Source organism: Sus scrofa, chromosome 9, assembly GCF_000003025.6.
Source record: "Sus scrofa isolate TJ Tabasco breed Duroc chromosome 9, Sscrofa11.1, whole genome shotgun sequence".
NCBI lineage: Eukaryota > Metazoa > Chordata > Mammalia > Artiodactyla > Suidae > Sus > Sus scrofa.
This window is the reverse complement of record NC_010451.4, coordinates 25,790,682-25,818,349: the sequence shown is the minus strand read 5'-3', so window position 1 is coordinate 25,818,349 and position 27,668 is coordinate 25,790,682. Positions and strand designations below refer to the sequence as shown.

Genomic DNA, 27,668 nt, shown 5'->3' with positions numbered 1-27,668 from the left:
GCGCTCAGACCTCATTCTACCATCACCGGCTTGGCCACAAACAACCTCCTGGGCCCTGGTTAGGTCCACCAGGGCCCAGGCACTCCTCCCAAGTGGGTGCCCAAATATACACACACTCCCTTCAATCCTTCTCTCTCTTGTCCTACAATCAAGACTTGACTTCCACTTCTTTCAGGAAAGATTGTTTCCTAGCAGATGAGAAGAGGCAAACACTCCTCAACTCTGCCTGTCTAAAGACACAGCTTTGACGACTACTTCTTTCTTTCTACAGCAGCAAAATAGTGACATTTATGCTTGCAAACAGTATTTATTTCACATACATGTTGAATGTTTACATTCCTCGCTGGCATTGACACTATATCTTATTTAACCATCAAATTACTCTGCTTGCCGCTTTTTTTGGGGGGGGTGGCACACCCACAGTATATGGAATTTCCTTCTCCAGGGATCGAATCCCAGTGGCCGCTGTGACCTATGCCATAGCTGCGGCAACACCAGATACTTAACCCACTGCTCCAGGCAGGGGATTGAATATGCTTCAGCAGTGACTGGAATTGCTGAAGAGACAATGCTGGATCCTTAACCTACTGTACCATAGAAGGAACCCCTGCTTGCCACTTATTTGCTAGAACACATTTAGCACACTGCAACAGAATTTCAAGCCATAAATGCTGTTGCTGATGCCTGATAAAAAGTATGTGTAATGAAAAACTTATTTTGATAGAATACTATTTATATCAGTCTGAGACATTAACACAGCTAGGCAGTACCTCTTGACCTTTCTGATCCAAACAAGTTTGTGCATTTGCCAACTCTTGATCCCGGAGATCTAATCTTGTCTCCAGAGCCCGCATCTTCCTTTCCCAATCCAGTTTTTTGTTGCTTACCATGATGTCAATTTGTTCCATTAATTCCTGAAGCTCGGCCTCACAAGGAGAAGCTCTGGCAATTGCAGAAAAGCAAAATATATTTAGAAAGAGTGAAATGTGAGAACAAGAAAAATTATGGTCTTGCTTTGAATGGCTTGACTATTATCTCCTCAAATTGTTCAATTATTTAAATAGGAAGAATTCCCAAAACTAGAGGTTAACATTTTAAATTAAAACTAGAAGCTGGAGTTCCCATCGTGACTCAGCGGTTAACAAATCTAACTAGGAACCACGAGGTTGCAAGTTCAATCCCTGGCCTTGCTCAGTGGGTTAAGGATCCAGCATTGCCGTGAGCTATGGTGTAGGTGGCAGATGTGGCTTGGATCCCGCATTGCTGTGGCTGTGGTGTAGGCCGGTGGGTTGAGCTCTGATTAAACCCCTAGACTGGGAACTTCCATATGCCACAGGTGTGGCCCTAGAAGAGACAAAAAAAAAAAAAAAACAAACAAAAACAAAAAACAAAACCCAAAACCTAGAAGCTAATTTCAGAGCTTATAATGTATATTCTTTTACTGGAAATTTTTAAAGTATAGTTGTTGCCATAATATAATGAAATGTATTAATAAAGTCACTGCCTGTGCTTCTATTATGTGCAGATGGTACATATAAGAAGAAAACTGTACCTGACCCAACTCTTTCCTGACCCAAAAGTTCTGACTTAGACAAGGGCACCCTAAAATGAAAAAATACTGTGTGCATTACATCAGAAATAAGGTCACAATTTTAAAAGTTAGCTTAAAAAGAATTTCAGAGCAGACCAATTCTTAGGAAAATTCTAATTATGAAAAATGATTCCATGCTCCTATACATAAATATACATATACCTATATGCTTATCAAAACTTGAGGTCATTGGACAGCAGGCAAACTGGGGCTTCAGTTGTGCCCTCCAGGGATAGAAAGGCAAGCCAGGCTAGGTAGAACCAGATTCAAAGGTACTACCTGGGCTACACTGCTCCTCCTTCAGGAGGAAAACTTGGTGTGATCTGGCTGGTGGTATCTGTTTAGAAGGAATCTGATCAGATAGGTGTGGACAGAGTAATGCAACATTTTAGACAATAAGGATGCTATTAGTCAGAAAAGTGGCAACATTTTAGGTCTAGGAAAGTCTACTGTGTTTAAAATAAGACCCTTGGTGATAACTGGGATTATAGACACTGACAGTTAGTCACACACTGCTGGGTGATCCTAGGCGGGGTTCTCCATCAAAGAAGCTGAAGCATTCCCCAGGGAGCTGTTATAAGTCCAGTCATTCAGCCTGGAAAAGCAAGTCGATGTTGAGGCTTCTGACTTCAGTTTAAGGAACACACAAATGGCCAGATTAGAAAAGCAAGTGATTTCCATATCCATTCAATGGTGATGATGGGGCCTCTAATATATTTGGGCAGCTGGAAGGCAGGCAGGAGAGACAGGTGTAAAATGTTGTCATTTCCTACATTTAGTTTCACCAAATCAGAATTTAGGGCCAATTAAGGATCATTTAGCATTTTGAAAAAACTGAGGCCCAGAGACATCAAGGTCACACAATAATTAGTGAAAAAGCCAGAACTGGATCCTAGGCAGCTGCTTCCCATTTTAATGAAGCTTCTTCCTGTATACCATAAAGCAAAAGACACGGTGTTTTGAATAAGAACTTGCTTAAAAAATGTAGTACAAATAGCTCCACTAGACTTCCCTTTGTGGCTCAGTGGGTAATGAAGCCAACTACTATCCATGAGGATGTGGGTTCAATGCCTGGCCTCGCCCAGTGGGTTAAGGATCTGGCATTGCCATGAGCTGTGGTGTAGATCACAGACAAAGCTTGGATTCTGCATTGCTGTGGCTATGGTGTAGGCTGGCAGCTGTAGCTCCAATTTGACTCCTAGCCTGGGTTATGCTACATGCCACAGGAATGGCCCTAAAAAGCCAAAAAAAATTTACAAAAAAAAAATCTATTCTAATAAGGCTAGAAATAGGTATTTGAACTCAAAGAACTCAGAATTTCCAGAATCCCTTTCTAAAATACTCAGAATCAAGAGATGGGATTATGATAGCAGAATAGAAGGACTTGAGCTCAAGTTCTTTCCTAAAAACAACAAAATTACAACCAAATGCTGAGCAATCTTCAACCATATGGACTGGAAACTATCAAAAAGATATCCTACTCCAGAAGAAAAAGAGGAGGCCACATCAAGAGGTAGGAGGGGGTGATTACATTATATAAGCAACCCCATACCTCCCTGGTGGGAAGCCCCACAGACTGGAAAGTAACTATCACAGAGACTCACCTATAGGAGTGAGAGCTCTGAGCCCCACATCAAGTCCCCATGCCTGCGGATCTGGCATTGGGAGAAAGAGCTCCTGGAGCATCTGGCATTGAAGGCCAGCGGGGCTTGCGCACAGGAGATCCATGGGACTGCAGGAAATGGAGACCCTGCTCTTGAGAGGTGCACACAGACTTTCACGTGCACTGGGTCCCAGAGCAAAGCAAAGTCTCCATAGGAATCTGGGTCAAACCTGACTGCAGTTCTTGGAGGACCTCCTGGGAAAGCAGGGGTGAATGTGGCTTGTTGTGAGGGAAGGACATTGGAAGCAAAGCTCTCAGGAATATTCAGCAGCGTGCCTTTCTCTGGAGGTGGCCATTTTGGGAAAATCTGGCCCCATCCATCATTGTTGAGAAGCCCCAGGGCAAACAACAACCCAGGTGGGATCACAGCCCTGCCCCTCAGTAAACAGGCTATCTAAAGACCCCTCAGACACACAGCTGCCTCTAATCCCATCCAGAGACAAAGCCCCACTGCTAGGGGGATAGGAATCAGCTCCACCTTCCAGTGGGCAGGCATCAGCCCCTCCCATCACGAAGCCTACAGCAAGCCCCCATACCCACTTCAGCCACAAGGGGGGCAGACACCAGAAGTAAAGAGAGGCTACAACTCTATTATCTGTAAAAAGGTCACCACACCAAAAACCTATAAAAATGAAAAGACGGAGAACTGTAACTCAGATGAAGGAGAAAGAAAAAACCCCAGAAAATCAGATAAGTGATAGGGAGATTCTTAGCCTCCAGGAAAAAGACTTTAGACTGTTGATGCTGAAGATGATGCAAGACGTTGGAAATAAACTGGAGGCAAAATTTACAGGAAACACTGAGCAAAGACACACAAGTTATAAAACCAGAGAGATGCAAAATACAATAACTGAAATAAAAAATTCACTAGAAGCAGCTAACAGCAGAATACAGGAGGCAGAAGAACAAATAAGTGAGGTGGAGGACAGATTAGTGGAAATCACTGATGCAGAACAGAAAGAGAAAAAAGATTGAAAACAAATGAAGAGAGTCTCAGAGAACTCTGGGACATTAAAGGCACCAACATTCATATTCTAGGGGTGCCAGAAGGAAAAGAGAGAGGGAAAGGGACAGAAAAAAATATTTGAAGAGAATATAGCCCAAAACTTCCCTAACGTGGGAAAGGAACCACTCACTCAAATCCAGGAAATGCAATAAGTACCATACAAAATAAACCCAAGGAGGAGCACCCCAAGACACATATTAATCAAACTGACCAAAATTAAAGACAACGTATTGAAAGCATCTGAGGAAAAGAAACAAATAACATACAAGGGAACCCCGGTAAGGTTCTCGGCAGATTTTTCAGCAGAAACTCTACAGGCCAGAAGGGAGTGCCAAGATATACTTAACGTGATGAAAGGAAAAACCTTCCAACCAAGATTAATTTACCCAGCAAGGCTCTCATTCAGATTTGAAGGAGAAGTCAAAACCTTCACAGATAAGCAAAAGCTGAGAGAATTCAGCAACACTAAACCAGCCTTACAACAAATACTAAAGGAACTTCTCTAGGCAGAAAAGAAAAGACAGCAACAGGAAACAAAAATATCACAATGACTAAGGCTCACCAATAGAGGTACATATACAGTAAAGATACAAAATCATCCATGCACATTTATGCCACCAAAATCAGAAATCATAAGAAGAGGAGGGTACGATGCAGGACACTGAAAATGCACTTGTGATTAAGAGACCAACAACTTAAAACACTCTTGTATGTATGTATGTGTATGTATATATATATATATATATATACACACACATATATATATATAGACTCATATCGAAACTTCAGAGTAACTGCAAACCAAAAATCTACAATTCATATACACACAAATAAGAAAAATCAACTCAAATACAACACTAAAGATAGTCATCAAACCATAAGAGGAGAGAACAAGAGAAAAAGGGAAGAAAAAAGAGCAACAAAAACAAATCCAAAGCAATTAATAAAATGGCAATAAGAACATACATATCAACAATTACTTTAAATGTTAATGGACTAAACGCTCCAACCAAAAGACATAGACTGGCTGAATGGATACAAAAACAAGATCCATATATATTCTGTCTTCAAGAGACCCACTTCACTTCTAGGGACACATGCAAATTGAAAGTGAGAGGATGGAAGAAAATATTTCATGTAAATGGGAATCAAAAGCAAACTGGATTAGCAATACTCATATCAGACATAATAGATTTCAAAATGAAGAATATTTTAAGGGACAAGGAAGGTCACTACATAATGATCAAAGGATCAATCCAGGAAGAAAATATAACAATTTTAAATATCTATGCACCCAACATAGGTTCACCACAATATGTAAGTCAACTGCTAACAACTTTTAAAAAAACAAATCAACAATAACACAATAATAGTGGGGGACTTTAACACCCCACTTACAGCAGTGGACAGATCATCCAGACAGAAAATCAATAAGGAAACACAGGCCCTGAATGATGCATTAAACCAGATGGACTTAATAGATATTTATAGGACATTCCATCCAAAAGAAACAGAATGCACATTCTTCTCAAATGCACATGGAACATTCTCTAAGATTGATCACATCCTGGGCTACAAATCCAACCTTGGTAACTTTATGAAAATTGAAATCACATCAAGCATCTTTTCCAACCACAATGAAATCAACAAGAAAAACACTTCAAAAACCACAAATACATGGAGACTAAACAACATGCTACTACTAAACAACCAATGGATCCCTGAAGAAATCAAACAGGAAATTAAAAAATACCTAGCAGCAAATGACAACGAAGATATGACACTCCAAAACCTATGGGTAGCAGCAAAAGCCTTTCTAAGAGGAAAGTTTATAGCAATACAAGCCCACCTCAGGAAACAAGAAAAAGCTCAAATAAACAAGCTAACTTTACAGCTCAAGAAAGAACAGACAAGACCTAAAGTTAGTAGAAGGAAAGAAATCATAAAGATCACAGCAGAAATCAGTGAAATAGAAACAAAGAAAACCATAGAAAAGATCAATGAAATGAAAAGCTGGTTCTTTGAAAAGATCAACAAAATTGATCCTCTCATTAGACGCAGAAAAAGCCTTTGACAAAATCCAGCACCCATTTCTGATTAAAACCCTCCAGAAAGTGGGAATAGTGGGAACCTACCTCAACATGATAAAGGCCATATGTGACAAACCCACAGCTAACATCATTCTCAATGGTGAAAAGTTGAAAGAATTGCCACTGAGATCAGGAACAAGACAAGGATGTCCACTCTTGCCACTACTCTTCAACATAGTTCTGGAAGTCCTAGCCTCGGCAATCAGAGAAGTAGAAGAAAGAAAAGGAATCCAAATTGGAAAGGAAGAAGTAAAACTATCACTATTTGCAGATGACATGATACCATACCTAGAGAATCCTAAAGACTCTACCAGAAAACTGTTAGAGCTCATCCATAAATTTAGCAAAGTCAAAGGATACAAAATTAATACAGAGAAATTGACAGCATATCTATATGCTAACAACGAAAGATCAGAAAGAGAAAATAGGGAAGCAATCCTGTTTACCATCACATCCAAAGAATAAAATACTTAGGAGTAAACCTACCTAAAGAGACAAAAGACCTGTACTCTGAAAACTATAAGACACTGAGGAAAGAAGTCAAAGATGACACAATTATATGGAAAGACATACCATGCTTGTGGATTGGAAGAGTCAATATTATCGAAATGACTATACTACCCAAGGCAATCTACAAATTCAATGCAGTTCCCATCAAATTACCAAGACATTTTTCACAGAACTTGAACAAAGTATTTTAAAATTTGTTTGGAAGCACTAAAGACCCAGAATAGCCAAAGACATCCTGAAAAAGAAAAATGGAGCTGGAGATATCAGGCTCCCGGACTTCAGACTATACTACAAAGCAACATTCATCAAACTATTTTACTGGCACAAAGACAGACATGTAGATCAGTGGAACAGGATAAAAAGCCCAGAATTCAACCCACCCCCCTACAGTCAACTCATCTATGACAAAGGAGGCAAGACTATACAATAGAAAAGACAGCTTGTTCAATAAGTAGTGCTGGGCAAACTGGACAGCCACATGGAAAAGAATGAAATTAGAATACTTCCTAACACCATATGCAAAAATAAACTCCAAATGGATTAAAGACCTAGATATAAGACCAGACACTATAAAACTCTTAGAGGAAAACATAGGCCAAACACTCTCCAACATAAACGACAGCAACATCTTCTCAGATCCGCCTCTTAGAGCAATGATAGTAACAACAAAAACAAACAATTAAACTTAAAAAGTTTCTGCACAGCAAAGCAAACCCTAAACAACACAAAAAGACAACCCACAGAATGGGAGATAATATTTGCAAAGGAATCAACTGACAAGGGATTAATCTCCAAAATTTATAAACACCTTCTGCAGCTCCATACCAAAAAAACAAACAACCCCATCAAAAAATGGGCAGAAGATCTAAACAGACGATTCTCCAAAGAAGACACGCAGATGGCCAAAAAAACACATGAAAAGATGTTCAACATCACTCATCATTAGAGAAATGCAAATCAAAACCACTATGAGGTTCCACCTTATACCAGCCAGAAGGGCCATCACCCAAAAGTCTACAAACAATAAGTGCTGGAGAGGGTGTGGAGAAAAAGGAACCCTAGTACACTGTTGGTTGGAATGAAAATTGGTGCAACAACTGTGGAAAACAGTATGGAGATTCCTCAGAAAACTAAAAATTATACTGCCATTTGACCCAGTGATCCCACTCCTGGGCATCTATCCAATAAAAACCATGACTCTAAAAGACAACCATGTGCTCCAATGTTCATTGCAGCACTATTTACAATAGCCAAGACATGGAAACAACCTAAATGTCCATTGAGAGGAGTGGATCAAGATGTGGTACATATACACAATGGAATATTACTCATCCATTAAAAGGAATGAAATACTGGCATTTTTAGCAACATGGATGGACCTAGAAATTATCATGCTAAGTGACGTCAGCCATACAATGAGACACCAACATCAAATGCTTTCACTGACATGTGGAATCTGAAAAAAGGTCAGACTGAACTTCTTTGCAGAACTGATGCGGACTCACAGACTCTGAAAAACTTATGGTTTACAAATGAGACAGGTTGAGGGGTGGGGAGATGCACTGAGGGTTTGGGATGGAAATGCTATAAAATTGGGTTGTGATGATCATTGTACAACTATAAATGTAATAAATTCATTGAGTAATATAAAAAAATAATAATAAATAAAATACCCGTAGTCAACCCAAACAAGGTTGATTGCTTTATCCAACAGCAGATTCACCAGTTTTGACATCAGAGAGGTTTTAAGTACAAAGTGCCATATTCTAAAGTCTTCTAACATTCCTGGGCTAAGGCCCAAGGCTTCCCAGTTCTTACTTAAAACCTGAATCAGGTCTGAGGAAAGGAAGTACTAATTTCTCTATAAATAACTTGATTGGATTTTAATTGGAGTTCTGATGTGAAGGGAAAAAAAAAACAGAACACAAAGAATGGTTTTCACCATATTTTCTTTTTTATACAACATGAATCACCCTTTATTGTAAATACATTTTGTCTATTTTTTTCCTGCTGGTGTAAACTCCGAAAGAAAAAGGACTGCCTCAGTCTTGTTCATCATCGTCTCTTCAAGGCCTAGCATAGTTTTCTAGCCTATAGAAGATGTTCAATAAATCTTTAAACAGTGAACAAATGAGTTTCGTTCATTACCACCTCCTTGGCATATAGGAATGTACTACGCTAAGAGAATTAAATATAGGACTAAGGCAGTTTGTGGCATGATATAAGCTACTCAATCAATATTTTATTATTATTATTATTTTTTTTTTGTCTTTTGTCTTTTGTTGTTGTTGTTGTTGCTATTTCTTGGGCCGCTCCCGTGGCATATGGAGGTTCCCAGGCTAGGGGTTGAATCGGAGCTGTAGTCACCGGCCTACGCCAGAGCCACAGCAACGCGGGATCCGAGCCGCGTCTGCAACCTACACCACAGCTCACGGCAATGCCGGATCGTTAACCCACTGAGCAAGGGCAGGGACCGAACCCGCAACCTCATGGTTCCTAGTCGGATTCGTTAACCACTGCGCCACGACGGGAACTCCTTAATCAATATTTTAAAATAAATGAATGATGGTTTATTTCCTGCTTATGACTATGCTGTGTAAAAGTTGGAATCTTAGACTTTCAGATGGAAGGACTTTTACAAGTCATCCAGTCCACCTACCTATTCAGTGTTTGCATATTTTCCACTAGTGTCTCTTGAGAGAATCATCTATCATACCCCACTGATCAGATTCAGAAAGTCTAGGACAGAGCCCAGATTCTGCACTGGTAACAAACATATCAAGTAGATGCTACTTGGTACATGCCAAAGTTTGTGATCTATTTTGTACTACCACTGCAAAAGAGGTCACTGAGACTGGGTCTGAATTTTTCATTCAGCAGGTAACCACTGTCTGAGATTGTATTGAGCTAGTGATTAGTTTTTAAAGTTCTTTATTATATTGAAGAACTTTTTCATCCACTGGCCCTAATTTGATCCTTTGGAACCATTCAGAACAAATGCCTGTCAAAAAAGTAAAACTTAAACTACTTGAATACAGTTGTCAATATGCTGATACAGTTATCCATGTACCTCCAGATACTTCTGAGTCTGCTCTTGTCAATGTTCAATATTTAAGACTGAACATACAATAGACAATGGCCAAAACACATGGTAATAGATTCTGACCCACAGCTTTTGTAGCAATCATAGTCCTAGAATGGTCAAGGCTTGGTCAAAGACTGACAGCGTCTCCAATTTTTGCCTCTGCTTCCAACTCAGAACCAACCAGAAAAAGCCAAATATATTCCCCAAACCAATCACAAAGGAGGCCCTGCTTCTAGTTATCCTGCCTCCAGCTTCCCTATACCAACAGCCTTCTGTTTTTTCACGGTTAAGCTTTCCCGCTCCTTGTGCCTGCTTTTGAGTGTGCCAAATGCAAATAATGGTTGCTGACTCCCTTTTAATAGAAATCTCTGAATAAATTGGCTTCTTCTGTTCTCATTGGGTGGTCTTTGTTCATTTCATAAGTATCTTTATTTCCTTCAATTGCTCATAGAGACTTTTTTCCCTCCACCATTCACTGTCTAGTATACTGCCTAGAAAATAATGAAATGCTTAACATACAGTTGTTGAATAAATGAAGACATGAATGATTATGTTAAGATTTTTAGAACCTTTATAATCCTGGTGGCTCTCCTCTGGACAAGTTCATGTCTGTCAATATCCTCCTTGAAATGTGTTATTCAGAACTTTAACATGATACTCCAGGTATGGTCTAATCAGCTCAGAGAGGGACTCATCTCCATTGTTTTCAGTGCTGTATTTAATTCAAGCAAGATGGGGCTCACCTGAGCTTTGAATTTTGGGGGGAAAGGGAAAAGCAGCGATATCATACCATTTCAAAGTAGTTTATTCTTGCTAAAAACCCTTTTTCATGCATGCTACAGGTAAAGCCACTTAAGCACTATCTTGTGCTTGTTTCATTTTTAAGGGGTGCTCCAAGGGCAGGGATTTATATTTGTTTTTATTGTATTTCAGTTTGACAGTTTTAGCCTCAACATGAGCTGTCATCATCGATTCTTTAATGAAACAAACATTCATGGGTGACTGCTGCCCAGTGTAAGAGGAACTAGGAAGACGACACAAGGCCGACTGCCTGTGCATGGAAAGGCTTGCAAGGCAGTTAGGTACAGCAACAGATTGATGAATTCACAAAGTTTTTTTGGGGGAAATGACTACCGCTTGGATACTGCACACAATGGACTATCATAGACACCTTCCTAAAGGAAGTAACATCTGAGCTTAGTTTGGGATCCTGTTACTGTCAAAGACTATATTCACTGTGGCTCCCAGTTTTGTGTCATCAGCAGATTTGGTAAGTACTACTTTATGTATATACATACGTTTCTTCATACAAGTGATTATAAAATATCATAAAGGACAGGCTGAAGGACAAAGCCCTATCAAGCTCTTATCATGCCTTCAGGGCCACAGTGATCTGTTGATTATTTCTTTTATTATAATGAGATGTTAATCCACATAATTAATCTTACATTTTTCCTCTCCCCTCCCCCAAAAAAGTTGTGAAAAGCCCTGTAAAATATCATGCCAAAGCCCAAATACAACTCTATGTGTTCCCTGATGCACCAGTGTTATTCGCGCTGTGAACAAGGCTGGTCTAACGTGCCGTGATCAGGGTACATCCACCCTGGGTCCTGGAGCCACTGCCTCCGCTTCTGGATGCTCACACACCTCCGATAACTCTTCCAGGGTCTCACCTAAGATTTAGTCAAACTTACTTTTACATCAAACTCAGCTTTTTGTCATAATTAAAACTCCCTTTGAAATTCAATTGTCCAATCTTCTAGTATATCTTCCCTTCTTTAGTTTTTCAGAATTAATAGCAATTCAGCTATCTCAATATCAGTATTTGTTTCTAAATCTAGTGACCTCTAAAATAAAATACAAAAGGCTTAGTTTAGTCTCCTTCATAGCTGGACTCTAACATTATTTGTATTTTCATTTCTTCCTTCAGTCAAATGCTGACTAACATGTTAATTACTTTCCCTGACTTCCTCTCATGAATCCTAACATCCCATAAAGTAGATCTTTTTATTCCAATTTTAGAAAAGCTGATTGAGGAGCTAAAAAAAAGGAAGAAAAATTCTCTGAATCTTTTCAGCATTGGAAATTGTGTGGATTGTGTCTAATACACTACTTAAGACATGCAAACCCTTGCCCTATTGGGTTTATTCTTGGGAGCAATTCACAAGAGAAAGATCCTGAGGTCAGGCCAGAGGTCTAAATGTATCTAGCCAGAAAGGGGGAAGCACACTGAGACTTGCAGGGGGATCCTAGACTTAAAATATTAGGACACCATATTTGGAGATGAAGAGAGAGCAAAACAGAAAGCTGATGATTTAAATGGAGGTAGTAGTGGCAACTGTGTTGGGAAGGGGAAGTGGAAAAGAAAGTGGAGAGAGTTATTCAGAGTAAAAGCAGCTGGGGTAAGATACACAAACATACATGTCACTCCAAAGTCCTTTAACATATGGACTTAGATGCTGATTCTTAAAAGCCAGGCCTGCATCAGACAGATAGCTATGATGACCATACAATTTTTAAAGTGAAAGGGGCGCTAGTAATAATCATTCCAGGACAACAGGTGTAAACAGTGACTCTTCTGGACAAACTGGAATATAAGGTCAGCCTACTAGTTCCAATATGGAAATCTGAAGTGAATAAAAGACCTATTTAAAAAAGAGTGAGTTCAGGAGTTCCCATTGTGCCCCCGCAGGTTTAGGACCTGACGTAGTCTCCATGAGATGTAAGTTTGATTCTTGGCTTTGCTTAGTGGGTTAAGGATCCATGTTGCCACAAGCTATGGATTAGGCCACAGATGTGGCTTGGATCTGGAGTTTCCATGGCTATAGTGCAAGCCTTAGCTGCAGCTCCAATTAGACTGCCAGCCTGGGAACTATCATATGCCTCAAGTGCAGCCACAAAAAGAAAAAAAAAAAAGAATGAGTTCAGTTTGGGACATAAGAGATGTCTGATAGAAATGGATCTTCAGTTTGGGAAAGAGATGGGGGGTTTGGCTTAAAAGACAGATATAGAAGTCATCACAGAGGAAGGGGAGGGAGAGAGGAAAGGAGGCATAAAGAAAAAACAAAGAGGAGATTACTGATATAAAGTTGGCCAACATGCGACATGGACAACTCTATATCAACTGTTATAAATTGTTAAATGTAAACCTCATGGTAACCACAAAGCAAAAACTTACAGTAAATACACAAAAGATAAAGGAATATAAGCATACCACTAAAGAAAATCATCAAATCACAAAGGAAGAGAGTAAGAGAAGAAGAAAGGAACAGAGAGGAACTGTAAAAACAGCCAGAAAACTATTAACAAAATGGCAATAAAAGCATACCTATCAATAATTACTTTAAATGTAAATGGATTAAATTCTCTAATCATAAGACAGAGAATGGCTGAGTAGATAAGAAAACAAGACCCTTCTATATAGTGCTTACAAGAGATTCACTTTGTATATAAGGACACACATAGATTAAAAGTGCAGGGATGGAAAAAGAGATCCCATGCAAATGGAAACTGAAAAAAAAGCACTGGAGTAACTATACTTAAAGCAGATCAAAGAGACTTTAAAACAAAGACTGTAACAAGAGATAAAGGGCATTATATAATGATGAAGTCAACCCAACAAGAAGATATAACATTTACAAATTTTATACACCTAAGAGCAAAGTACCTAAATCCATAAACAAATATTAACAGACCTAAATGGAGAAGTAGAGAGAAGCACAATAATAGTAGGAGACTATAAGACCCCAGGTTCAATGGATAGATCATCCAGACAGATAATTAAATGACACATTAGACCAGAAGGACTTGAGAAATATTTACAAGACATTCCATCCAAAAGCAACAAAAAACACATTCTTCTCAAGTGCATGTGGAATATTTTCCAAGCTAGCTCATATGCTAGGCCACAAAACAAGTCTTAATAAGCATAAGAGGACTGAAATTATATCAAGCATCTTTCTGACCACAATGGCATGAAACTAGAAATTACACAAAGAAAATTGGAAAATTCTTAAATATGTGGAGATTAAACAACACACTACTGAATAGCTAGAGGTTCAAAGAAGGAATAAAAAGAGAACTCAAAAAATACCTTGAGACAAATGAACACAGAAATGTAACATACTCAAATTTATATGATACAGCTAAAGTAGTTCTAAGAGGGAAGTTTATAACCATAAATACCTACCTCAAGAAACAAAGAAGTCTCAAATAAACTAACTTTATGTCTCAAGGAACTAGAAAAAGAACAAAGAAAACCTGGAAATAAAAAGAGTAGAGTAGAAGTAAGTGAAACAGAGACTATAATGACAATTAAAAAAAGATCAATGAAACTAAATATCTGGTTCTTTAAAGATTAATGATATTGACAAACCTCTAGCTAGACTCACCCCCCCAAAAAAGAGAAAGACTCAAAATCAGAAATGAAAGAGGAGATATTATAACTGACATTACAGAAATAAAAGGATCATAAGAGACTACTATGAACAATTATACACTAACAAATTAGACAACATAGAGGAAATGAATAAATTCCTAGAAGCATAAATCTATAAAGACTGAATCATAATGAAACAAAAAATCCAAACAGACTGACTGCTAGCAAGGAGACTGAATCAGTAACCAAAAACCTTTCAACAATCAAAAGTCCAGGACCAGATGGCTTCACTGACGAATTTTACCAAACATTCAAAGAATTAATGCCAATCCTTCTCAAACTCTTCAAAAAACAACCAACCAATCAACCAGGAGGGAACTCTTACAAACTCATTTCATGAGGCCAGCATTACCCACACAGAAACCAGACAAGAATTCCATAAGAAAAGAAAATTACCTGATGAGCATAGAGCAAAAATCCTCAACAAAATATTGGCAAACCAAATTCAACAGGCATACACCGCGATCAAGTGAGATTTATCTCAGGGATGCAAGGATGATTCCGTAGCCACGAATAAGAACTATGTTATGTAGATAAAATAAAGGATAAAAATTATATGAGCATCTCAATAGATGCAGAAAAAGCATCTGACAAAATTTAACTTCCGTTTATGACAAAAACTCTCAACAAAGTGGATATAAAGGGAACATACAAAAGTACTTCAACATAATAAAGGCCATGTATGACAAGCTTACATCATACTCAAAAGCTGAAAGTCTTTCCTTTAAGATAAGAAATAAGATGAGAATATGTGCTCTCCTCACTTTTATTAAATATTGGAAGTCCTATCCAGAGCAATTAGGCAAGAAAAAAGAAATAAAAGGCATCCAAACTGGAAAGGAAGTAAAACTGTCACCATTTCCAGATGACTAGATAGACATAGATAAAATCCTAAACATTTCATCAAAAAAAAAAAAACCACAAACTGTTAAACACTAATGAACTCAGTAAAACTGCAGGATACAATATCAATACACAAAAATCTGTTGTATTTACATAAACAATGAAATATCAGAAAGAGAAATTAAATAAATAATCCCATTTATAAACACATCAAAAATAATACCTAAGAATAAATTTAACCAAGGAGGTAAGAGACCTGTACATTGAAAAATACAAACTATTACAGAAATTGAAAACAATACAAATAAATGAGCATGTTCATGGATTGGAAGAGTTAATAGTGTTAAAGTATCCATACCATCCAAAGCAATCTATAGATTCAGTGCAACACCTATTGAAATCCCTATCCCAATGGAATTTTTCACAGAAATAAAACAAATAATCCTAAAGTTTGTATGGAACCAAAAGAGACCCCAAATAGCCAGAGCAAACTTGAGAAAGAACAACAAAGTTGGAGGCAACACACTCTCTAATTTTGAATTATGTAAGCTATAGTAACATAAATAGTATGATATTAGCAGAAAAATAGACATACAGATCAACAGAATGAAATAAAAAGCCCAGAAATAAACCCACACATATAGAAAGTAATGAATGACAAAGCCAAGAATACATAGTGGGGAAACAACATGCTTTTCAATAAATGGTGTTGAGAAAATTGGATGGCCACATACAAAAGATGGAAACTGGACACAGAAGATTGAAACTGGACCAATATTTTTACACTATATACAAAAATAAACTCAAAATGGATTAAAGACTTGAACATAAGACCTGAAACCATAAAAATCCTAGAAGGAAACATAAGCAGTGAAGCTCCTTGACATATGTCTTAACAATGATTTTATTTTTTTTTTTGCTTTTTAGGGCCACACCTGTGGCATATGGAAGTTCCCTGGCTAGGAGTCGAAACTGGAGCTACAGCTGCTGGCCTATGCCACAGCCACAGCCACATGGGATCCGAGCTGCATCTGTGACCTACACCAGAGTTCATGGCAATGCCAGAGCCTTAACCCACTGAGAGAGGCCAGAGATCGAACCCACATCCTCATGGATGTTAGTCAGGCCCGTTACTGCTGAGCCACAACGGGAACTTCCAACCATGATTTTCTGAATCTCACACCAAAAGCAAAAGCAAAAAGAGAGCAGTGGGGCTACATCAAACTAAAACTTTCTACATAGCAAAGGAAATCATTGACGAAATGAAAAGCGAGAAAATATTTGCAAACATCAATGTATAAAGAATTCATACGACTCAATAAAAAATATTATAAATGAGCAGAAGATCTGAGTATTTTTCCAAACAGCATATACAGATAAACAAAAGACACATGAAAAGACACTCTACATTACTATCAAGGAAACAAAACTAAAAAACACAACGAGATATCACTTCATGCCTGTCAGAATGGGTATTAGCAAAAAGACTAGAAAGAAAAGTGTGGAGAAAAGAGAACCCTTGTACACTGCTGGTTAAAATGTAAATTCATGCAGTTTCTATAGAAAACAGTATTAAGGTTCCTCAAAAGATTAAAAATAGAACTAACATATGATCCCGCAATTCCACATTGAAGAGTTTATTTGAAAAAAATGAAATCACCAACTTGGAAAGATATGTGTACTACCATGTTCACTAGGCATTATTTATCATAGCCAAGATATGGAAACACCCAAATGTCCACTGAACGATAAACTGCTAAAGAAGATGTGGTCTAGATAGACAGACAGACAGACAGATGTATATACACAATGGAATACTATTCAGCCACAAAAAAGAAAAATATCTTGCATTTGCAGGAACATGGATGGACCTTGAGGGAATTATGCTAAGTGAAATAAGTCAGATGCTGAAAGGCAAATACCATGTGATCTCTCTTACATGTGGAATCTCAACATATAACTCCCAACTCATAGACAGAGATAACAGATTGGTGATTGCAGAGGCTAGGGGTGGAGGTAGGACAAATGGATAAACTTTTTTTTTTTCTTTTTTAGTTTAAAAAATAATAATAAATAAAATTTAACTTTTCTATAGTGGCTCACAAATTCTATTTGCACACCACATATGATGCCACACCAGAAACGTAATTAGAACTAAATGCAAAAGACTCCAGGAGAACTCCTAACTCACTGTTGTGGACATATCTACAGTGTCAGCTTGCTCTTTAGTCAATTATCTCTGCTAAAACAGTAAAGCAAAAGAATTATTACTTTTTAATTTTTTGGCCAAACCTAGCATGTGGAAGTTCCCAGGCCAGGAATTGAACCCTCATTGCAGTTGTGCTCTGCACCACAGCTGCGGCAATGCTGGATCCTGAACCTGCTGCAGCACAGGGGAACTTCCAGTATCTATTACTTCATTAATTTTAAGTCATAGTTTCATGATTGCACTTGTTCAAAATTAATTACTGAATTACAGCTAAAAGTAGATTTTCTAAAGCTTTTCGTTGTTGTTGTTGTCCAAAGAATGTTATTTACTGTCACAATGAGTGCTTGCTGACATAGTAGCATTGCAATGCTTATTTTTACTGAATATTTGAGATGGTGGCTCATATTCAGTCCATTCTTCTAACCTGTGACAAGCTTAATGTTGGGATGTGGAGGAATTTATTGGAATTCCACTATTCCAATAAAGTATGCGTAAATGTACTTATAAAAGCCTTATTCTAGAGCCTTCATCATAATCAAAGAAAGACACTTTCAGAAAGAAAGTGCAATGTCACAGCTTTCAAGTCTCTATTAACGTCTTATTGGAATTCTAGGTACATGCAAATTTAAAATCTCATTTTTTATGTTCTAAAAGGAATAGAAGTTCTGATAAAACTTTTTCTTGAAACTTCTGTATAACTACAGAACACCTTGGTTCTGGATCGAATGAGCTAAGACAGTGAAATACAGCCAGAACTAACCCTCTTTCTTCAGGGTGATTTTCACAATCATCTAGAAGTATAAATAATTTCATTATATTCATAAACATATATCTGAAAAATTATTTCTATTAACACAGAAACATATTATAAATTAATAGTAAATAAATGTGTTACTACACATGCATTAGCTGAAGATTATTTTTTGGGGGGGATTTATATTTCTTTTATTAAAGCCTATAGGAGAGGTTAAAAGTAAAGCAAATCTGAACATATTATATAGACACTGAAAAAGAATAAACCTGAAATCAAATTCATATCTGAAGTATATTGTTATACCATTTTCAACATCTAAAATTACACTTTGTACTTTTTTTGACTAAACATTTAAATATTTAATGATTGATTTCCACCAATAACTGTATCTTGGCTTCTAGAAGCCCATCTCCAAGACAATTAAAATTTCTTCATCCCAAAAGGTCTATTTGATGAGAGATGCAGTGTTATGACATGCAGGATAATCACTTTACCCTTTTTCTATTTCAAACTAGAGCCAAAAGAAAACTATAGGCCAATATCTTTGATGAACATAGATGCAAAAATTCTCAACAAAATTTTAGCCAACTGAATCCAACATATAAAAAAGATCATACACCACGACCAGGTGGGATTCATCCCAGGTTCACAAGAATGGTTCAACATACACAAATCAATCAACATCATACACCACATTAACAAAAGAAAAGTCAAAAACCGGGAGTTCCCATCGTGGCGCAGTGGTTAACGAATCCGACTAGGAACCATGAGGTTGCGGGTTTGGTCCCTGCCCTTGCTCAGTGGGTTAATGATCCGGCGTTGCCGTGAGCTGTGGTGTAGGTTGCAGACGCGGCTCGGATCCCGCGTTGCTGTGGCTCTGGCGTAGGCCAGTGGCTACAGCTCCGATTCAACCCCTAGCCTGGGAACCTCCATATGCCGCGGGAGCAGCCCAAGAAATAACAACAACAACAAAAAAGACAAAAGACAAAAAAAAAAAAAAAAAAAAAGAAAAGTCAAAAACCATATGGTCGTCTCAATATATGCAGAGAAAGCATCTGACAAAGTCCAACATCCATTCATGATCAAAACTCTTACCAAAGTGGGTATAGAGGGAACATATCTTAACATAATCAAAGCCATTTACAACAAACCCACAGCAAATATAAGACTCAGTGGAAAAAAGCTGAAAGCCTTCCCACCAAAATCTGGAAAAAGACACGGATGCCCACTCTCACCACTGTTATTCAACATAGTATTGGAAGTCCTAGCCACAGCAACTGGACAAACAAAAGAAATAAAAGGCATCCAAATAGGAAGAGAAGAGGTAAAACTGTCACTGCATGCAGATGACATGATACCATACATAGAAAATCCTAAGGATTCAACCAAAAAACTACTTGAACTCATCAACAAAGTAGCAGGATATAAGATTAACATTCAGAAATCAGTCGCATTTCTGTACACTAACAATGAAATCTTAGAAAAGGAATACAGAAATACAATACCTTTTAAAATTGTACCCCAAAAAAATCAAATACCTGGGAATACATCTGACCAAGGAGGTAAAAGACTTATATGCTGAGAACTATGAAACATTAATCAAGGAAATTAAAGAAGATGTAAAGAAATGGAAAAATATTCCATGCTCCTGGGTTGGAAAATTTAACATTGTAAAAATGGCCATACTACCCAAAGCAATCTACAGATTCATTGCAATCCTTATCAAATTACCCATGACATTTTTCACAGAACTAAAACAAACGATCCAAAAATTTATATGGAACCATGAAAGACCCAGAAATTGCCAAAGCAATTCTGAGGAACAAAAACCAAGCAGGAGGCATAACTCTCCCAGACTTCAGGCACTATTACAAAGCCACAGTCATCGAGACACTGTGGTCCTGGTACCAAAACAGACATGCAGGCCAATGGAACAGAACAGAGAACCCAGAAATAAACCCAGACGCCTATGGTTAATTAGTCTTTGGCAAAGGAGGCAAGAACATAAAATGGGAAAAAGACAGTCTTTCAGCAAGTATTGCTGGAAAACCTGGACAGCTGCATGTAAATCAGTGAAACTAGAACACACCCTCATACCATGCACGAAAACAAACTCAAAATGGCTGAAAGACCTAAATATAAGACACGACACCATCAAACTCCTGGAAGGGAACATAGGCAAAACATTCTCTGACATCAACCTTACAAATGTTTTCTCAGGTCAGTCTCCCAAGACAAGGGCTTAATCTCTAAAATATACAAACAACATATACAACTCAACAGCAAAAAAGCCAACAACCCAACTGAAATATGGGCAAAGTTTGTTATACAGCAGAATAGGAAACTAATACACCATACTTCCATTTCCTAAATAAACTACTTATATCCCAATTCTTGTTTCAGGGCTTTGGCTTCCACAGGAACCCCAAATAAAATGTTGGCATGCACTCTTTTGTCTTTAGTCATTGCTCTTCCTCTGCTCCCGTCCTGGAAGGCAGATGTGATGCTGGAGGTGGTTCAGCCATCTTGCAATCATAAGGTGAGGACAAACAATAAAGCCACACTGAGGGTGATGAAGCAGAAAGATACATCTAGACTTGTATATACAGCTACTTATTTGATTTTCACTTGGATGTATAACCGGCATCTCACATCAGGCTTGTATTTCTCCAGGCTTCCTTGTTTTCAGTAAGTGACACGCTTATCCTTTCAACTGGTGAGTCAAAAGACTTTGGATCAACTTTTGCTCACTTCCTTCTTGCACACCCCATATCCAATCTATGACCTATAAATACTGTCAGCTCTTCCATCACAACATACCCATTTGTCACAACGGCTACTGACGTGGTCCCCGCCACTGCCATCTCCCACCTGCATTACAGTTTGGCTTGTCCGTCCTTTCTACCCCCTCCCTGACTATGGGCTAGTCTTCACACAGCAACCAGAACGAGCCTTTCAAAACATTAAGTCCAAAAATGCCACTGCTTTGCTCCAAACCTTCCAGGGACTTCTCATTTTACACAATGAAACCTGAAGTCTTGGCCAGGGTCCAGGAGGCCCTGCAGCACTTGGCCCTGTGTGCCTCTCTGATGTCAACACCCACCATGTCCCCCCGGCTTCCTCCTCTCTAAATACTCTGGCCTCTTTCTATTGTTCCTTGAAAACACCAAGCGTGTTCCTGCCTCAGAACCTTTCCTTTTGCTGTTTCCTCGGCCTGGAAAGCCGCTTCCCAGGATATCCCTGTGAAGACAACCCTCACTTTCTGCCGGTCTTTCTTCAAATGCCACCTTTTTAGATTTACTCTTAGCTTTCCACTCCCATGACCTGTCTTATTATTATTTTTTTTTTCCAAAGCAAGTTATTACCCACTGCCCGACAGAACATACTTATTTATCTATTACAGTCTGTCCCAACTCCCCTGGAAGCTGTGGCTCCCTGATGGCGCAGGAGAGCCACAGTCTCAGCTCTGAACTGCCAGCCTCCAGAAAAATAAAAATCTTAATTTGTTTGGATCTTGTGTTCAGGGACTCTGGCCATTATTTAAGTTTTGTGCTTTAGCGGGCCGTGTCTGAGAAAGCATCATCTGAGACATGGGGAGCTGCCTCGTTACTGCCAGGCCCTGGCGGAATCATGATCCTAACTCAGCCTCTCTTGCTACGCGGGAGAAGGGACTCCTCATTACTGCTGGGTGGGTGGGGAGCTCAGGCTCCCCCCAATCCTATGCCAACACCCTCATGGCTGAGGGAGCAGGGGTGCCCTCATGGCCCCACTGACACTGTGTGAGGTGGGTGGCCTCGTTATCATTCACCACTCAAGGGGATTTGTTTTCTTTGCCATTATAAGTATGTAGGTATCTCCCTTGGGACTGTCTGTGATCTGAGGCAAGATCTGGATATTCTGGGGTCCCTCGGCCACAGCCCCAGTTGTGCCTCCTGCCCTGCTTCAGTTTTCCTATATGAATGGCTACAGGCTGCATCCATACTCAGACCAGCTATCCCATTTATGAGTCAGCTGTTCTTCTGATCCACCAATTGTTTCCTATTGTTGATCTTTTAAAAAGGAGTATATAACTGGAAAATGCTATTTGCACTTCTCCCTTTCTTTTCGGGAAGATTCAGAAGCTCTTTCACGACATGATTCTATGGCATATATGGAAGTTCCCAGGCTAGGGACTGATGCTGAGTGGCAGCTGTGAGTCAGATGCTCTAACCACTGTGCCGAACCAGGGATCAAACCCACACCTCTGCAGTGACCTGAGCCGCTCCAGGTGGGTTCTCAACCCACTGTGCCACAGCAGAAACTCCTGTTAGGTTCTTTTCGTACATAGCTTTTACATTAACTGCTGTCCAAGGAGACTGTTTTTTTTCACCCTAGAGAGAGAACTAACAAGCGCCTCCTGTTTCTACAATTGTCACGTTTTTTGGCACTTCTGTTTCACCAATGCTCCGACAAGAAGCTTGCAACTGTTCTAAGCAGCTCCAAGGTGCCAGACCACGGAGTATCTGGAGCAGCAGGTCAGGTTGCAGGTTCCTGGGCCTGATGGACTTGCCCAGGTTTACACATATCATGGCTTTTTTCTTTTCTTCTTCTTCTTTTTTTTTTTTTTTTTTTTTTTTTTTTTTTTTTTTAATGTAGGCATTCCAGTCATGGTGCAGCATAAACGAATCTGACTAGGAACCGTGAGGTTGCAGGTTCGATCCCTGACCTTGCTCCATGGGTTAAGGATCCGGCATTGCTGTGAGCTGTGGTGTAGGTTGCAGATGCGGCTTGGATCCGGCATTGCTGTGGCTGTGGTGTAGGCCGGCGGCTATAGCTTCGATTCCACCCCTAGCCTGGGAACCTCCATGTGCCACAAGTGCGCCCCTAAAACAACCAAAAAAAAAAAAAAAAGTAACCTGTAACTAATAAAACTAACCTTTTGTAGAGCTTGTCCTATAAAAAATACATGCAAATTTATCCTACACAGAGGTGATTTTTAATCTTTGCCTAACTTGGTAGCAGTTTAAAACGTCTTTCAGATGAATCTTTCTTTGTTCTTCCCTCTCCTTCCTTTCCTCTATCTCCCTCCCCCCTCCTTTCTTCCTAGTGTCTTTCCCTCCTTTCAAAATCACTCATTGAATTCCAACAATCACTTACCACTATGCTATCATTTTAGGATCTAACTTTAAAGTCTGAAATATCAGAATTTTACCCCAGGTCTGCTTCATTTTGCTTCTTCAGAGAAACAAGAAACTAGAACTTGTTAAAGCTGATTACTCTGGAGGATGTGTGTTTGGGGAGGATAATAATGGGGTATAGTCTGGGCCATTCCGATGGCACAAGAATCAGTCAAATTAAAAAGAATTCTCAATGTGCAAAAATAATACATTAGTAAAATTTATTAAGCTACCAATACATATTGACTTAGAATTTTTTTACAAACTACAATTAAAACTGCACTTAACTCATAATAAACATGGAGAACAGACCTGTGGTTGCTGAGGGGGAGGGAGTGGGGTGGACTGGGAATTTGGGGTTAATAGATGCAACCTGTTGCCTTTGGAATGGATAAGCAATGAGATCCTGCTGTGTAGCACTGGGAACTGTATCTAGTCACTTATGATGGAGCATGATGGAGGATAATGTGAGAAAAAGAAGGTAGATATGTATGTGTGGCTGGGTCACCTTACTGTACAGTAGAAAATTGACAGAACACTGTAAACCAGCTATAATGGAACAAATAAGATCATTATTAAATAAAGGTAAATGAAGTTGTGATAATGAAAAAAATATGTTTCAGAGGGAAAGGACACTTTAAAGATTAAGAAAGTTATATACGTAGAAGAGTAATGCTTTAAAGTACTGCTTTTCTGAATTCAGATGTGAAAAGTATGCTTTAGTATTCATCTGCCTTGGTCTTTGAAAATACAACTTTCACAGCAGATAAAAAAAAAAAGTCTGGTGGATCATGTAACAGTACCTGGATTTTCAGGAAGGATCTGACAAGATTCTACAAACGAGATCAATGACTAAGATAGAAGTCACAGAATAAAAAGTAGAGTAAACGATTTGCTAGCAAAAATGAGACTTTTGGTTGAAGATGGATGAACATAGACACTTTGCTCCCTTTCCAAATCCTACTGCAATAAAGCAAGGGAATATTTTTAACCTATAAGGTTAAACTTACAAAGACCAAAAAAGAAAAGAAAAAAAAAAAAAAGGTGGAGAGTGCTAACAAGCAACTCACTGGTATTTCTGGAAGTAGGGAGTGAGTGTGTGTAGCCCAACTTAGACTCTCCAAGCAGGAGAATTTAGAATTGTGTCCTCTGGAATCTGATCGGCCTGAGACAGAAGACTGAATAAGACCTGACTGATGGCCAGCAGCAACGACCCCGATCCACAAGCCCCACCCATGTACACTGGGGCTTCCCACCAGCTTCTGAGGCCACTACTCTTAAAGAGGAGAGAGCAGACTGGGATCAGAGACACGTGGGGAAGGCAGTTCACACAATTAGGACAAATACAAACATAAGACATTGAAGAAAATTACGCAGAAAGAAAACTTCAAAAAAATTATAGTTGTGATACTAGAAGTATTAGCTCCAGGAAAAACAAAATGTGCAGGAAAGGAAAAGTTAATCACCGTATACTATGTGGCTCAGACGTCAAGAGTATCAAGTTCAAGAGTATCAAGTCAGAGACACTTATAAAGTCACAACAAGGCAAAGAGAATATTGCTCCAATCAAAATTACAGTGTACTGGAGGAATGAGAAATATGTGCACGTCCGTGTGGATGAGGTGGGGGGGGGCCTGAAAAATAACTACCGTGGATGTCAGTAGATAATGCCCCAAACTGAAAAATCAAGAAGTAGCAATATGAGCATGTTGTTTTGAGATGTGAGAAGCACCAAAAGAATCAGCCAAAAGAGCTGAAAGTGGTTGCCTTTGGAGAGTGAAAGACTAGGGTGGAAACGGGAGATTGTTTTTTGGTAACCAAATGACTTTCTAAACCACATACATGAGTAACTAAGTAAAAGAAAAGCTGCATATCTGTTATTTTCAGTTAGCAAATATATTTTAAAGAAGAAATCCATCATATGTGCATCCACTTATATAATGAAAATGACATTTTTCAGAACCACACTCTAGAACAGACATTTGGGGACTCCATATATGTGTTTCATAGACCTTAGCATTTAGCATTGCTTAATGCATTTGCGGAATTTGTTTAGAAATGATCTTCAGAGACAAGTTTATTAAACATAAGCTTTACTAATCTTAAATATATTACACTGCACAACACACTGGCTAGTGGTTATGCTGAACCTTCAGGAAGCTGCAGCTACACCCTAGTTGGTGGACTGATTTCTCTGGAAAACCCTAACAGATTTCTAGAGTAGCGGAGGCTGGAAGAAAGGCAGGGCTGTCGAGTAGTTGCTGGGGTCTGGAAAGAGGTACAAATTGAAGAAGGTGGAGAAATACATCAGAGCCACACGCACAGACTGACTGACTGTAAAGGAGTTAATGAAAGAAGCAAGAGATCATTTCAAACAGTTCTTATTCATATTTTTAATAAGAGTCAGGAGTGTACCGCATTGATAAATAAAATCATTTTACTATGTAAAAGGAACAATGAAATAAACACACAAAAAAGAAGTTCCTGGAGATAAAAACCTAGCGGCCAATACTAAAGATCTCAACAGAAGCAATAAAAAACCAGAATGCAATCATTTCTGAAATAAAACAGAAAACACAAGAAATTCCTCCAGAACACCGAGCAAAAAAGACAATGACGGAAATTATGAAAAAAAGAAAGAGACAGGTGTTCTAGGAGATAAGAATGAAGCAAGATGGTGGAGAATTTTTTTTTTTTTGAGAGTTATTAACCAAAGAAATAGAAGATTTCACTGAGATTTGCATCTTCATTGTAAAAGTGTTCACCAAACGCTATGAAGGATTATTGAGAAAGGATTCATAACTAGACAGTTATCCTGGTAAATTTGTAAATTCCAAGGATGAAAAGAAATCCTATAAGCCTCCAGATACTAAATGAAAAAAGAAGGGGAAAAAAAACCTGAAAAGGAGAATGAACTGGCACTGGACTTGCCACCTGCAGCACTCCATACTTCAGGACCATGAAAGTAATGATTCTTAACAAGAGTTCTTGTATGAGGGTAAAAATAAGACATTTGGAAAATATGTCAAAATTAAGAAGTATATCACCTATGTTCATTTTAATGTAAAGATTACCCAAGGAAGTACTTCAAATTAAAAAAGAATTCAAAAATATTTTTAAGAACAAGGAAGATTTTACATACAATAGTTACAAGCACTGCAATCAAACTTAAGCTGTTAAAAAATTCTTAAATGAGGAATAATTAATAGATAAATGATTACATACAGGATAAATTTAATTAATAGCAATCAGGACTAGAAATCCAGATTATTCCTTGGAGATGGAGAAAAGGAAAGCGGAAGCAAAGGCAGGATTACAGATGAAGTCTCACCGGGGCTGAGGGAGGTCAAGGCTACAGTTTAAAATTCAGGATCCCAGAAGAGAAATCTGAATTTAAAATGTTTTTTTAAAAAATGTCAATTAACAACTTATAAAATAAGATGTAAAGCTTCTTTTTTTTTTTTTTTCTTAGCCACAGAGGGAGATTTTAGTATGTCTTGAAGTTACAATAAGACAAACAAATAATCAGTAAGACTATAATAGATTTGAACAACATGAGCAGCAAATCTTCTTGATGAATATATGTGAGATGTTGGAATTGACAACTTCAGGTACACATTTTTTTTCCCTCAAACATTCATGAAAAAAGGGATTTAAAAATGATTTCATGCTAGGTCATAACACAAGTTTCAGTAAATTTCAAGCTATTGATATACATAATGAATTATCTGACCAGAATGCAATTAAGCCAGAAATCAGTAACAAAACAATAAGTAGGAAATTCCCATATGTTTAAAAATTAAACAAAATATACTTCAAAAGAGCCCATTGGTAAAAGGATAAATCACAATGGACATAATAAAATGTATTTAACTGAATGATAATGAAATACAACAAAATTTGTGTTACGCAGATAAAGTGATACTTAGAGGAAGTTACATAGCCTTGGCATTAGAAAAAAAGACAGCCTGAAAATCAGTGATCTAAGTCCCGAACTTAGGAAGATGTAAAGCTTCTAAGAGGAAAAGAGGGAGAAGAAAACTAGATCAGACTAGCAAATGTTGGGAAAGCAAAAAGGGTCAAATGCTATTATGTTACTAATGACAAAACCTTTTAATGGCAAAGAGATTCCAATTGAGGTATATATATTTTCATCTAACCATATGCTACTTACAAGAGACACAATATGCTATCTTTAAAAGGACTGAAAATAAGGGTATGAGGTAATAGAAAATATACAGTGGCTTCTGCCCCCTGGTTCCTGGCACAGAGCTCCTGAAACCCTTGTAATTCCCTAAGTGATAAGAACACGGGGGCAGCTCT

General features: G+C 38.4%; 1 protein-coding gene across 7 annotated transcripts in view; it reads right to left on the bottom strand.

Moving 5' to 3' along the window:
• DEUP1 (deuterosome assembly protein 1) overlaps nucleotides 1–27,668 on the bottom strand; it is a 204,712-nt gene that overhangs the window by 74,756 nt on the left and 102,288 nt on the right. For all 7 annotated transcript variants that reach the window (XM_021062630.1, XM_021062631.1, XM_005667227.3 and 4 more), the window contains one exon: nucleotides 771–942. In XM_021062630.1, coding sequence (XP_020918289.1) covers nucleotides 771–942 — 172 coding nt within the window. The remainder of the gene's footprint in view (nucleotides 1–770; nucleotides 943–27,668) is intronic.